Consider the following 14,589-nt stretch of genomic DNA (forward strand, 5'->3'; position numbering starts at 1 on the left):
GCAGTATAACTTGAATTATCTGTGAAGTGTTTTGAGGGTGGAAAATGCTCAACACAGAACTACCAGCTGAAATCTGAAACTTTAAGTTGTGGTTGGCATCCAACTGCTTTCTGAAGAGTTTGGCTTTGTGTTACAGCACAATCCAGAGAAAATCCTTGGTTTCTGCTTCTAAGCTACAGCCAGACTCTTGTAGGAACAGCTGACAAGCTTTAGCCTTGATGTAGGCACAATTTAAACAAATGCTGCAACCCAGTCCCAGGGCTTGACCCCATCCATCTGTAATCAGAGAGATCTCAGAACAGCTCTGACCCTAAACTGGTGACAGGCTGCTATTAGAAGTGTTCTTTGGTAAGCCCCAAAGCCGTAGTTCATAGAAACCAAACGAAAATAAGGGCTGTATTTTAACATGTTAGTGATGAGTATAGATGCAGTCATTGCTGTCGGTAGCAGTGCAAGCACATTACATGATGTGTGGTTAGTGTTCAAACTTGTCACTTGTTCTTCTGGACAAGGGCTGGACACCTGATGTCACACATACCAACACCTGAGAGCTATTAATAGGAGTGTTTGAGACAGGGAAAACCACGTACACCTGGTAAGGGTTTAAAAAAAGCTTTGTTGTTGGGGAGGTTTCGTTGGTAAAAGAAGGCCAAATCATAACGCTCTTGGCTTCAGACAGGAGCTTTGCAGAGGGGAGGGCGTAACCATCTTCCTTCAGGAAGTTCGAGATGCAAAGCTCATGACAAGGAAGCCCACCCATCCCAGCGCCCCCGGACCGCGGTTGGTGCCTGGCTGTCGGCAGCAGCTGGGGCTCCTCGCGGCTCTGTGCCGCCCCAGGTGTCCCACGCTCGCCAGGTGCCGCTGGCAGGGGGAGGCGGCCCCGGGCGGGCCGCGGGCGCCTCTGCCGGGGCCGGGCGGCGCTGCCGCTCCCCGCGCCGCGCCTCCTCCGCCTGCCAGGCGGGCGGGCAGGCACCGGGAGAGGGAAAGGGGAAGGGAGGGCGCCGAGCTCGCCGCCGCCGCGGAGCAGTGGCAGCGCGGCCGGCCTGGGCGGCAGCCGGACCCGCGGCAGCGCCTCTGCCCGCCCGGGGCCGCCTCGGCGGCCAGCGGAGCCCCCGCCGGCCATGGAGCTCTCCCTGCGGCTGCTCCTGGCGTCCTGCCTCTCGCTGGGGGCGGCCGGGGAATTTGACAGAAGGTAGGCGCGGGGAGAGCCGGGGCGGCGGCCGGGCAGGGCGAAGGCGGCGTTCGTTCTCCCCCCGGGGACAGCGGGGCTAGCCCCGGCTCTCCCCTTCTTGACGCGGGGCGCTGCGGTGGCCCCGGCGCTGCTGCCTGGCACCGGAGCCCGGGGCTGGCTCCCGGCGAGGCGGGGGCGGCCGGAGCGCTGGGCGGGACGCGTGTGGCGCTGCCGATGCCGGTGCGGGGCCGCAGGTGGAGCCGCGGGGCCGCCGGCGCCGCTCCCGGCACGGAGCCGCGGCCCCGAGCCTGCCGGCCCTGCCCCGCCGCTCGGCAGCCTGAACGCGGGCTTAGGTGAAAGAAAAGTTTATTGCTCTGGCGGGGCTGCGTCCCGCAAGAATTAAAAACAAAGCGCATCGCGTGCTGTAGAGATAAAATTAGCTTATTGACGCCCGGAGGCACTCCCGGCGCAGGGCGGCGGAGATCGCGGCTCAAGTTCCAACACGAAGCTCGCGGCGCGTGTGCCCGCGGGCCGTGTCGCCTCCTGTCGCCTCCTGTCGTGTCAAGTGTCGCGACCGGCGGCGCTGCCGGGAGCGGGCACTGCGCCCTGAGGGGCAAGCGGCCAGCGCGACCCCCGCCCTCCCCATGGACTCTTTTTTTTTTTTTTTTTTTTTTTTTTTTTTTTTTTTTTTAATAGCATCTGTTCAAATGCAGCGCTCACGACGTTTCAGCCTATCCTTTAAAGATATTACTGACTCGTGTCAATAGTTTATAACTGCGTGAGGCCGTGGTATCTTTTCCTTGGAACAAAGAAAGACTACAGCTTTCCTTTTACATTTAATTTCTATTTAACTGCCCAAGAAGCTTTTTTTAAGCTTTTTTTTTCTTTTAATATTTCAGTGAGAAAATTTTGCCGTATATTGTGAACAAAAGCAATGCCTAAACTTTGTGATGGCATTTATTCCGTGCTATAGATTCTGTTTCAGACTTCTGAACTTCTGTTCAGTGCCAGCCTGGGAGGGGCAGCAGTGAGAGTACTGCAAAGCATGTCAGCTTTTTAGGCTTTGCTCAGTTATCCTAACTATCATCTCCCCTCTTCACTTATTGTCATTTGCATTTTTTGAACTAAGTAAAGTATTAATGCTAGAAATATCCCAGGCTTAGCTGAGAGCAGTTTGTCTCTTCAAAAAAAAGTAGAAAAAAAATGTATCTCTATGCAGGAGAGGTTTTTGCTGTTCTTTGTTTTTTGGAGTTTTTAGGTTGTTTGGTAGATTTTTTTTTTTTTTTTTTTTTACTCTACGATGATTTTAGCTACTTTTAAAATGTTTCACCAGACTTTGTTGAACTGTCTTCTACAGGTGGCCCAGACAAATGGTCTCGTCGGCAGGACTGTGTCGCTTTGGAAGCAGAATTGACTGCTGCTGGGGCTGGGCCCGAGTGGCCTGGGGACAGTGCCAGCGTGAGTACCACTGCTGCTGGGGCTTCTAGTCACTTGTAGAGAAGGCTTGTACACACCTAGTCATGTCTTTCACGTGTCCACACACATCCTGACCATGCAGGGCTGGGCTTTTGCACGTGTGCGCCTGACTTAGAAGGATGCTGTCATGTTAAAGTTCTGTCTGTTTTTAACAGTTCTAAAATGATTGCAGTCAAGTAAGGTAAAATGGAGTTAGGGTAGTGAGAATTTGGAAATTTCTTTTTGGTTTCTGCTTTGTTTTGTGCTCTGATCTTATACCCTGGTGTAACTACACTGTGTCATGTTACAGGCACTGCAGCGTGATAATATTTGCATCCAAGAGGAAACCAAAATTACTGACATTTCACTTAGAACATCAATGGAAATGTTCCAATTAAGTACTAAGCTCAAGTATTCTTTCAGTAAAACTAAACTAAGGGACTAAATCTGCCTGACAGCATCCTTTTACTGGGTCACACGTGAAGAGAAACATCTCTGAGATTCTCAAGTCTATCTAGACTCTGATATGACTGCAGGATAAAGTAGTAGATAAGTCTTCATCATTAACTACATCTTCAGTAGGAATTCTGTGGAGGCAGCTAGTACTGTGTAACAACTAAAATTGTTAGGAGTCACGTAGAGACCTCAGCTTGTTAAAATTATGACCTTTGATACTGGGGATGCTTACTCATGTGTTTAATGCTCATACATGAGGGACATCCTGAAGTTTTTGCAGGAGCAAGCCTATAAATGCTGGTCCTTAGCTTTTTTTAATTTTATTTTTTTATTTAGACAGAAGCATATGTGGATGAGATAGTTTTCTGTCAAGCCATTTTCCGAATAAAACAGGTGTTAAATACTGTAAGTTTCTAGTCTGCAGGGCAAATATTTGGCAAAAGATAGGAAAAGAATTGGAAATGCAACTCTCAGCAAAGGTTTTGTTCAAATCTGTAAGCAGCAAGACTGGTTTCTCTCTTCCCAAGTATATTAGAAGCCCATAAGATTTAATAGATACATAAGATGACTAATAAAAAACGATGGAAAGTACTTCTGGAATGCAACATCCCTGATACTGTTTCTTTAATGCAGAGTTCTCAGGTTGATACCTCTCAGACCATACCATGAACAATTTTGATTTTTAGGGCTCTAATTAGTAACAAGTAGTCCTTTCCTTGGCAATGAACATTTATGAAGAAGAAAGGAGAGTATTTAGTAGGTTGATTGAGGCTGCTCCAGAGGCAATAGGATCTATGGTCCAGGAGTCTAGGAATAGGTCCACCTTTCATGATGCAGTTTTATTTGAAAATCATTGTGCGTTTGAATGTTTGAGGCTATGCAGGCTTAACTGGCAAATATCAATAATTTGCTTTGTTTAAAAAAACAAACAAAAACCAAAACCCAAAAGAGCCCAGACTACTGTGTCACTTTTCTTAGACAAGTTGTCTTCCATCTTGTAACCATAAATTACAGCTCATGTTTAGGTGAAAGTCAATTTCTCATTACTACCAAATTTGATTTGTTTTTGCATTTTTATGATATTGGGAGACAGAAGTTGCATAAATTTATACTATCAAAAGATTCATAATTAAAAATTGGAAATGAGACAAAAGTAATAATACACGGAAAGTATAATTTATTTGTTGTTCTTTGGATTCTGTTAGTAAGTTAATTTTTAGTGCTAGCTTTTCCAGAGACTAGAAATGCTTTTTTCTTTTCCTTTAGGCTAAAGGTAGGTGAATTCTCACCTCCTTCCACTTCATTTTAGTCCATTATCCACAAATTTGTGTCCATGCACATTTAGAAGACATGTAGATAGGTATTTTCTGGGATCATCTCCAGTAATTTGGACCAGACTTTCAAAAGAATACAGTTATAACTTAGGTGTCAAAAAGCATTCCCCCCCCCCCCCCCCGCGCCTTTTTTTTCTTTACATACTGATAATGTTTTAATTGCTGGGTCAGAAGAGTCTCAGATGTTTAGGTGAAAATTTTACTAAAACCATCAGCAGCTCCTTCTCTGTTCTAAATAGGAGACAAACTATTGGCAAAATAAAACACGAAAACCCAAGTCAGTTGCGGGCGGTGAAAATTCCAGACATATCACAAAGCAGGAGATTACACTAAATGAAAGTGAATCTCTCTAGTGCTTGCAGCCAAATAGAAAATCTCTAGTCAACTCTTCACCTTGGGAATGTGGCACCCAGTATGTAGGATTAACCTGGCACAGAAGGCAACATTCCTGGCCTCACAGGAAAACTTGGGTATTTTGCTGTACAAAGGAATATCAGTGAAAATTTTCCAAAAAGCCAAGATTATTTCTTCTGCTTTCTCTCTGCTCAAAGGTGAAGCTCTTAGCCTTGTCCCCAAAATGAGTGGCATAAAGAGGTGTCAGACTTTCTCTACTAGATGTACATTTTCTTTGGTATTTTAGCGTAAGTTCTGTTTGCACAAGGAAAACAAGTATAGAATCAGGCTTAAAAATTAGTAATGAGACCCAATTAAAAAATGTGTCCAAAAAAGAAGCTTCAAATATTTAGGCAATAATGCTGAGCTCTTTATTAGTGAGTTGGAACTGCTGTTTTTCAAACCAGCTTGAGCCATCTTTGGTATGCCTGCAACTGCTACAGCACCTTTGGACTCTCACCTGCTTACTCATGCATAATTTACCACATGGGCACTAATTATCTCTAAATTTATCCTTCTGACAACAAATGTAAGGTGAGAGCCATGCTGGAGCCAGAGTGGAGCAGACACACAGATACATGGTATGTGGTCCCAGTTTGCAGAGACCTCTGAACTGTGATGAGCCAAGGGCACGTGGTCACTGATATACCTGGATATGTTTTCTGCTGTCCAGCTGAGCTGCTCCACCAAGCACGTGTGGGTGTGCTCTCTGCCCACAGCTATTGAGAAAAAAATGTGTTTATTTAAACCAGCAGTGTGATTTAAGGTAGTGGTTTAATTGTGACAAATGCTTAAGCCATTTAGCTGGATATGTCAGCTCTAGCGGAGCAGGAGTGTGGTGCAGCTGATGAGTCTCATTAAGGCCTTAAGCCTTGGTGGCTCTGTGCTCCTGATCTTCCATCCATAATCCATCCAGAGAGTTGCAAATGGAAACTGAACTGTGTTAGCTAAACTTGGTTTTGTGAAGTGTGAAGTTATTCCTTTTATGTCCCTTTGACTGGCAAAGGAGTGCACGTGGAGCATAATCATGCTTAGTGCTGCTTAGCAACGCCACTCAGCATAACTCAGCTGTCTTCTGTTCTTATAAACATGTAGGAAGACGTTGAAATAGGGCCCTCCTTTAATTTACACTTCTTTCTTTACAACATCCTCTGTCTACACCAGTCAGGACTTGTGCACGTAGGTCTGATCCGTCTGTAAGCTTCCTTCCAGAGCCTGTCAGTGTCAGCTGTAACATCTCAGCCAGTAGAAATATTCACTCTGCAGTGACAAGAAATTCCCTTCCCAAATGCCTTTTCAAATTCCAGTAAATGTGCTTAGAAGTTGTCCTTCAAACTGGAAGAACTTTAAAACAGGTTGGATTTTTTGTTTCTTTCTTGGAGGTTTTGAACACCCAAGTGAGATCTGTGCTTAGGCAGCTAAATGCATTTTGAGATTGATAAAAATATAGGCATGTTTTCAAAGGGTCTGAACAAATGTAACTCAAATTCATTGGTATTTCTTAGACCTTGTAAATTGAAAATCCATCCATGCTTGTTTAGTGGCTTAGATTTAGAACTGTGTATATCTTCCATCACTAACATAACTAATTAGCTTTTCTCAGATTTTGATTTACTATGTAAAAGATTAATTAATTCAACCTGGTGTGTAGAAAGGCTAATTTGGGAGCAACAGAAATTATGTTTAAACACCATCAATTAGCTCCCTTAAAGTACCCTTATCATTGATAGGGTTGAATTTTTACACTGAGGAGCTCACTGCATCAATGCTCTAAAGTTAGATATTAAATATCCCACTTGAAATTAGTCCAAAAATCCCATGTTGTTGCCCAGCCTGCGGAATTGACTTGCACTTTAATTAGGAGGAGTGGGAGTAATAGCTGTAAGTGGGAATAATCACACAAAAGCCTACCTCTCTGAAAGATGGTATGTTGATAAAGTACCTGATGAAATATGTGTAAAAATAGGATTGTTGTTTTCTTGCTTTATGTCTTACTGTTGTGCACGCAGCTGAGTTATAACCCAGAGTAAAAGTGAGGGTAGAAGGAGTTGCTTCTGTATTTCTTTTCTCCAGAGCAGGGGAGGTGACTTCCTGTGACACAATATTTTTGGTGAAAGCAGGTATCAATAGTGCATTTTTAATTCCTAAATGCTTTTGCATTGTAAGGCAACAGCACCCCTGGTACTGAATGTGTTGTCCTAATGCAGAGCCCATTCAAGGGGTTTTAAAGGACACAGGGAAAACCAAGTCAGGACACGTGTCCTTGCACACATGTTGCACAAATGCAAAAAAAAAAAATTCCTTGTGGGTGTTTTTGCCACTTATCTGGGTTCCCTCAAAACTGTTCTTAAAACTAATGGTCTGTCTGTCTCTTTTTTAGCTGGCTTACAAATATCTCTGTAGTTCTTTCAAAAGCTATAGAAATGGTTTCTGCCTGTGTGTGTCTTTCATGAACAAAATACACCTGCTTTGAACCTGGCTGTGTGTCTGTTTGTAATTTATTTGTACACCAGTTATGTGTAGTCAAGAACCACTACACATGTGAAGATTGTTTCAAAATTTTAGCTGCAGTTCAACAGCAAAAAACTGTGGAGAGAGATAGTATTTTAATATAGATTTTAAAAGTTCAGCAGGATTTTTAAAAGAAAAGCAATATGAAGTGGCTTGAATTCTCATTCTGCATTACAGTTTGGACAACTCCTTTGCTGGAGGTGATGGCAAAAATGGTTCTTTTTGCTGTGTTTGCATAGATACACAAGAGAAGACCAGGTCTGCAGCTTCTATAAAAAAATGCAGATCTACTGTCAGACCCTCTGCTGACTGGAGTCTATGTGACTGTTGGAGTCAGCAGATTTTGTCTGATGGATAGAAAGTTTGACCAACAGAAGATGCTTAACAGGAATAAAATTTAACTGAACATAGGTTTGATAAGCAGTGGTATTTGATGACTTCACCCATTGCTGTGTGTGATTCTCCTCAGGCAGTAAGAAAATCCATGCAGTCTGTCTCAGAAGGGGTGGTGAAGATGGGTGTGCTCTTTCAGAGAGCCCATTGGTTGTAACTACATCTGCTTATCTCCCCGTGCTGAGGTTTGAGTGTTTTACCTGGAAAGCAAACCCAGAGTAGGTCAATAAAGTAGTTTTCCACCACAAATGGCTTAAATGCCTAGAGACAGGACAGTCAAGGATGTATAAAGTCAAGCCATCAGTTTACACCTCCCCTTAGCTTAGCATCATTAAAAAAGTGTTAATTGAAGTACGTCAGGCTGGCATTTAGATTTAGCCAAACCTGGTAGAAAGCATATGATTTCAGGGAGTTCTAAAGAGGACTTGCAAGAGAGAGGAGCTTGTATGAGTTGATGTCTAGCAGATGGAGGCATAACTGAGTGCTTTGCTGGGAACTGTGCATGCTGCTGCCTTCTCACAACCCTTGGGAAGGCTCTTGCAGTGTCTGTGCTGCTGTCCTAAGGAGCTCAGAAGCTGTGTACCTGTTCTGTGCAGTCTCTTTCAGGGGTATGAGATGGTGGGAGGGGGGGAAGCAGTGGCTGTGCTCTCATTGATGCTTAGAAGGAGATTTTGTATTGGTAAAAATTAATTTCATGGGAGTTTACCCATATAAATCATCCAACACATCAATGGGAGAAGAGGCCATGGGCAGCTTAGCATTTCTGTTTCCTGCATGTTACATTGCTTTCAGTGGAAATGGCAATTCTGTATAGTCCAAGATGCACAAAAATAAAACCATGATTGTGTCAATAATGACCTGTGAAAATACTGGTTCCTAGGAGGCTGATCCACTAGCAGAAACATCCCTAAAGTCAATAAGAGTTTTGCTACTGAATTTGGGGTTGTAAGATCACAGTCTGAATTAATGCATTCTATTAGCAGTGTTTAATAAATACTGATATGGAGCATGTCTGCTTCTTATAAAATGACTGATATTTTTGTGCATCCCTGGTACTTTTCAAAGAAAAGGCATTTTATACAGAATTGCAATACTGCTTTACACTGCTATTCAAGAATAAAAATGAGGTTTTGCTATTTTTATTCAATTTTTTTCCCAGTTTAGAACCTTTATGCCTTTAAAGTATGACTTGACTGTGTTAAAGATACAGTATCCTTTTCCATTTCCCTACTGCATTCCTCATGCACTTCATATGCAGATTAATAGTTTTGCAGCCTGTTTTTTTCTAAGGAAATGTCATCAGTAATCAATTTGACCAATTGCAACTGTAGTATATTTGTAATTACGTTTTCTCTGAAAGCCCAGCAACAACCTGAGGAGCTTTCTTTCGCAGTAACCAAGGCTAAGGGACTTCCTAGTTAAAACTGATTTAAACTAGTACAAGTTGCAGTCATAGAAAACCCTTAAGTGTTGGTCACACACTACTTAAAATACCAAGGGCTGCTGTTGCTCAAGTCCCAATCTGCTACCACAAGGCTGTGTAGCCTAACAAGCCATGCTGCTAATATTAAATTTATTGGCAAATAAATTGATTTCAAATAGCTTGAAACATATATCTGTGTTTTCATCTTATTTAAATTTTGTAGCATATCTTGTTTCATGTGGTAGCAAGAGCTGAAAAGGTTTCTTTTAAAGTATTACTTTTAATTTAGATGGCATTACATTTTTAGACATTATAAAAATGACCAGTAAATTTGTGTGCCAACATGTTTATTGGTTGCAGATGTTCAGATACGTATAAAAGGGTGTAATTTTAATTGCTCTCAAATTAGCATCCAGATGCTAGGCCTTTGTGTTTGAGCTGTGGAGACACAGCGCTAAATTAAAAATACATACTCATACTTAAATGAAAGGATACTATGTCTTTAAGAAAAGCATTTGTGCTCTGTTGATGGAAATGTTGAACCTGAACCATGAAACATGAGAATTTTTACAACTACTTAATATATGAAGCTTGACAAAGTGTAGTTCCTTAGCTGATTGAATAAGAATAGCATCACATCATTATATTTAATTACTCTTATGTATCAGAATGTGTTTGTTAAATCTCATAATGAAATACTGATATAAGGTATTTCCAGTTTTAAATGTGTACCAGAATTTTTTTTTATTTCAGAAAAGCTCTGAATGTTGAATGTATGTAATTCTCCAGGAATGTAACAAGTTGATAAAAACCACAGCCAAGTCCATCCTCTTTACAGAGAAAAAAAAAAAACCAAAAAAAAGCTGGAATTTCTCTTTTGGATATTTGTCTTGCAGCATTCTACGTCTTAAGGCAGAGAATAGCCAGCCTAAGGTGCCAGCCCAAAGGTTAGCTGAACATATTTCTTGAAATACTTTTGGCAAGTTTATGACTTGGAGTTATGGCCTTGAAGTCATAAGTTTACATGAAAATTTTAATATGTGACAAGAAGGTAATTTTTTTGTTGTTGTTCATTTTTTTAAGCATTTGATTTGGGGAAGATGAGGGGGGAAAGAAATTAACAGGGCTATTTTATCCCAGACGCCTATACAATGATACACTTATGTTTCTAAAATACGACACTTTTTCCCTTTTCACTTCTTTTCTTTATTTTACCCTCAAGCCCTGTGCAGTATTTTTATGTTTCTGTAAATTGTTTGTACTACCAGCAATGCATTTACAAGCTGTCAGACCTAGGAGGCCTAATTTGCTTTCATGGCAGTGAATCATGTGCAGTGAGAGGTTATTTTGGGATGGCTGAGGCATTTATTGCCCCCCACTGCCTGCTTTGCACTTCCACTACAGGTTTTCCTTCCCAGAACAGGGAAACTTTACAGTCCTTGGTCTCCAGCAGTGTAGATCCTGGCACATTAGAGCAAAATGAAATCAACACAGTTTACTTTGGTACCCAGGGCTGTAGTCTGCTGCTGCTTAGGAATTGATGTGTCTTATTTGTTCCTGGCTCACTGGGGAGGTTCCAGAGGACTGGAAGCTGGCCAATGTGACACCCATTCACAAAAAGGGTGGGAAGGAGGATCCTGGTACTTATAGACCAGTCAGCCTGACCTCAGTACCTGGTAAGGCAATGGAACAGTTTGTACTGAGTGTCATCACACAGCACTTAGAGATGGCCAGGGTGTCAGACCCAGCCAGCATGGCTTTAGGAGGGGGAGGTTGTGTTTGACCAACCTGGCCTCTTTCTATGACCGTGACCTGCCTGAGTGATGCAGGAAAGGCTGTGGATGTCTGTTTGGACTTCAGCAGGGCCTTTGGCACTGTCTCCCACAGCACACTCCTGGAAAAGCTGCAGCCCAGGGCTTGGACAGGAGCACTCTGTGCTGGGCTCAGAACTGGCTGGATGGCCGGGCCAGAGAGGGGTGGTGAGCGGTGCTGCATCCAGCTGGGGCCAGTCAGCAGTGGTGGCCTCAGGGATGTCTGCTGGGACCAGCTCTGTTCAATATCTTTATTGATGACATGGATGAGGGGATTGAGTCTTTCATTAGTAAATTTGGGGATGACACTGAGCTGGGAGCATGTGTCAATGTGTTGGAAGGTAGGAGGGCTCTGCAGAGAGACCTGGAACTCCGTCCATCTGGATGCATGGACAGAGTCCAGTAGGATGAAGTTTAATAAGTCCAAGTACCAAGTCCTGAATTTTGGCCCCAGTAACCCCCTGCAGTGTTATGGGCTGTGGCTGGACAGTGCCCAAGTGGAGAGGGGCCTGGGGGTGCTGGTGACAGCAGCTGAACATGAGCCAGCAGTGTGTCCTGGTGGCCAAGAAGGCCGATGGCATCCTGGCCTGTGTCAGGAACAGTGTGGCAGCAGGAGCAGGGAGGTCATTCTTCCCCTGTACTGGGCACTGGTGAGGTCACACCTTGAGTGCTGTGTCAGTTCTGGCCCCTCAGTTTGGGAAGGACGTTGAGAGGCTGGAGCACATCCAGAGGAGGCAACGAGGCTGGAGAGGGGCTGGGAACACAAACCCTGAGAGGAATGACTGAGGGAGCTGGGGGTGTTTAGCCTGGGGAAAAGGAGACTCAGGGGTGACCTTGTCACTCTCTGCAACTCCCTGAAAGGTGCTGTGGTCAGGTGGGGGTTGGTCTCTTTCTCCAGGCAGCAGCTGACAGAATGAGAGGACACAGCCTTAAGCTGTGCCAAGGGAAATACAGGGTGGATATTAGGAGAAAGTTTTTACAGAAAGAGTGATAAAAGTACTGGAATGCCTGCCTGGGGAGGTGGTGGAGCCACCGTCCCTGGATGTGCTTAAAAAAAAGACTGGATGTGGCACTTGGTGCCATGGTTTAGTTGAGGTTTTAGGGCATGGGTTGGACTCGATTATCTTGAAGGTCTCTTCCAACCTAGAGATTCTGTGAGTCTGTGTGATTCTGTGATTCTTTTTGCACTCCCTGTGGCAGAGTCATGAGTCTCAGACAGGGAGGAGCAAAGCACTCAGCCATTCATCTCTCTGTGAAATCAGCTGTGTTACTGATACAGAAGTTACACTGCTGAAGCCAGTGGATGTTTTATATTTGAATAAACAACATATCAGTAGGACCCAGTTTGTCTTCTGTCACCACACAGAGACACTCATGCTATCCTGTTTCTACCTGTTGGAATTCCGTAGACACATAGAAAAATTCAGGTAGCAAACAGGCATTTGAGATTATAAGCATCATTCTTTAAGCAGTTTTAGTGAACCACTTGAAATGCAAACAAGAAGCTCTATAAAGCATGAAATATTTCTTGCTTTTCTAATTTTGCATGTGCTAGATCAGATTTCTGCTGATTTTTAAAAAAGAGTGTTTAGGAGTATAAGCATTAGATTAACTTCCACTGACTTCATTAAATCCTATTGATTTCAGCGTTACCCATGCTTAAGTTATGCATGCTGTGTAGTGCTGTTCTGAATAGCAAGGCATTCATAAACCAGGGTCTGGATTTGTCTGTGTGGTTTAGAAATGCATTTAGCAGCAGTCATAGCCAAGCCAAGAACTCACTGCAGTGAATGGCCTACACTGCTTGCAGTTTGTCATGTTAATGTGCTGATACCAGAATCAAAAGTGCAAACTGAGTAACTGATTTACTCAGGCAAGTGTTGGAGTTGTGCATGAAAAATAAGGAGCCACTTAATGGAATGTATGTTTCAGATAAAAACTTGAACATTTTGACAACATGAATGTCACAAATAAGGGCAAATAATTTCTGAAAAAATATTCAGGCATTAGATATATCATTTTGTCTGATGTTATTGTCAGTTTCTAGTTACAGAAGTTGGTTGAGGACATTTATTATATTCCCCAAAAAATAAAGTAAGAAGTGTTGTGCAATGAAATTATCTGAAAATTAATACCCTGTTGTCCTAGTGAGGCTTATTAATCTCAGCAGAGATATAGTAATTCACTTATTTGGGAAGCAAAGTCACTTTTTCAGAAGTAATTCTCTAATATGAGTTATGGGTCTGATGTGCTTTTACCACCTTCTAGTAACTTTGAGGTGGGATAAGCTTTATGTGTTCTCTTGCAGTTGTGAATAATTGAAGTATGTAGTTGAAGAAAAAAGAAGTATGCAACTCTGAAAGATCTACAGTGATTTGTTTTACAAATTAGCTCCTACCTTTGGGATCCTAGATCAAAATTACTGTAAATAAGACAGTTTCATTTTCCTGAAAATGTTTCTTGGATGTCAGAATTTACAAAGAATTGCAAAAAGTAAACAGAGATATGTGAGCTGCAGCTGACTCTGAGGGAGAGAAGTATTGTGGAACTTGGTGTTGTGGTCTGTGAGCACCACAGGAGGAAGTCACCCAGGTTCAGGTGGAGGAGGCAGCCTAGAGGAAAGCTCCTTTCACCTATATGCAAATCTTGTTAGAAAGCTAGCACTGGGGGGGAATGTAAGAAATGATCTCAAGACGGGAAATGTGTTCTGCAATCAGCAGTGTAAGGGGATCCAGTGAAGTTTTGTGAAGCTGAATACTCTGTGTAATCATTTCTGGGCTGTTGCACAAATTACTTACTGTGCCTGAGCAAATTGAATTTTAAGGAGCTGGGGTCTGGAGTCAGAATAAATAGGGGGCTGTGTCTTACTTGGGAAGAGAGGGCAGAAACAAGGCCATTCAGGCAGATGGTTAGCATAGTTTGTTTCAGATGCAGGTATTTCTGTGCATGTTTTTAGACTTCAGAGAGATGAAAAAGTAGTTCAGAAATTGGGAGGCAGAGCAGAAAAAAAGAATGTAAGAATTATACTCAACGCTGTTTTAATGAAAAACATAGCTAGGACTATTGGAAAACCAAAGAGAATTTTAATTGCTAGAGAAAATAGCATTAAGAAAGCTCAGGGATTTCCATTGTTGGCCACAAATGAAGAGGAATTAGTCAAGTGGGAACCAGGCAGTGAAATCTTTTGGTTAGCACCCCACCAAACAGTGTTTGGTAGTCAATAAAGAGATCATTAATGTTAAAGTTCTCGAAGAGAAGGAATAGAGGGGACATGTGGTAGTCACCCATGCCCTCAAAAGTGGCCAGCTTGGTGCAGAGGATCTGACTGAGTCTCAGGGGTGCTTCCAAAGCAGGGAAGGGATCTATGTGCAGTGAGAAAATTCAGATGACATGAAAACATGCCCCAGCATTAAAGACCCATAATGAATTTGTTGAATGTGTTTTTCATTTGTTGTATTTGTGCAACAATAAAAAAATTATAATTCAGAATGACTGAGTAATGCTTGGATAACACCAACAACAAGCAGTGGCTCAGAAGTTTGGTGGCTTCTGGCTTTTGCACGAGCATAACGCGTGGTAGCAGCATGTGCATTTCACCAGAAATTCTTTCTTCCACTCTCCCACACTTGAAAAAAAGAAAAA

General features: G+C 42.9%; 1 protein-coding gene across 6 annotated transcripts in view; it reads left to right on the forward strand.

Annotated features, from left to right (window-relative positions):
- Positions 1–264: 264 nt before the first annotated feature.
- The window catches only part of NPNT (nephronectin), a 47,197-nt gene continuing 32,872 nt past the window's right edge, over positions 265–14,589 (forward strand). Inside the window, exons 1-4 of one of the 6 annotated variants that reach the window (XM_064417141.1) lie at positions 265–348; positions 513–595; positions 2,529–2,629; positions 10,033–10,083. In XM_064417141.1, coding sequence (XP_064273211.1) covers positions 2,542–2,629; positions 10,033–10,083 — 139 coding nt within the window. In that variant the 5' untranslated portion in view covers positions 265–348; positions 513–595; positions 2,529–2,541. Of the gene's footprint in view, positions 349–512; positions 596–926; positions 1,193–2,528; positions 2,630–10,032; positions 10,084–14,589 lie in introns of those variants that run through there. The other 5 variants (XM_064417143.1, XM_064417142.1, XM_064417139.1 and 2 more) reach the window with 5 other exon arrangements.

This window comes from Passer domesticus, chromosome 4, assembly GCF_036417665.1.
Source record: "Passer domesticus isolate bPasDom1 chromosome 4, bPasDom1.hap1, whole genome shotgun sequence".
NCBI lineage: Eukaryota > Metazoa > Chordata > Aves > Passeriformes > Passeridae > Passer > Passer domesticus.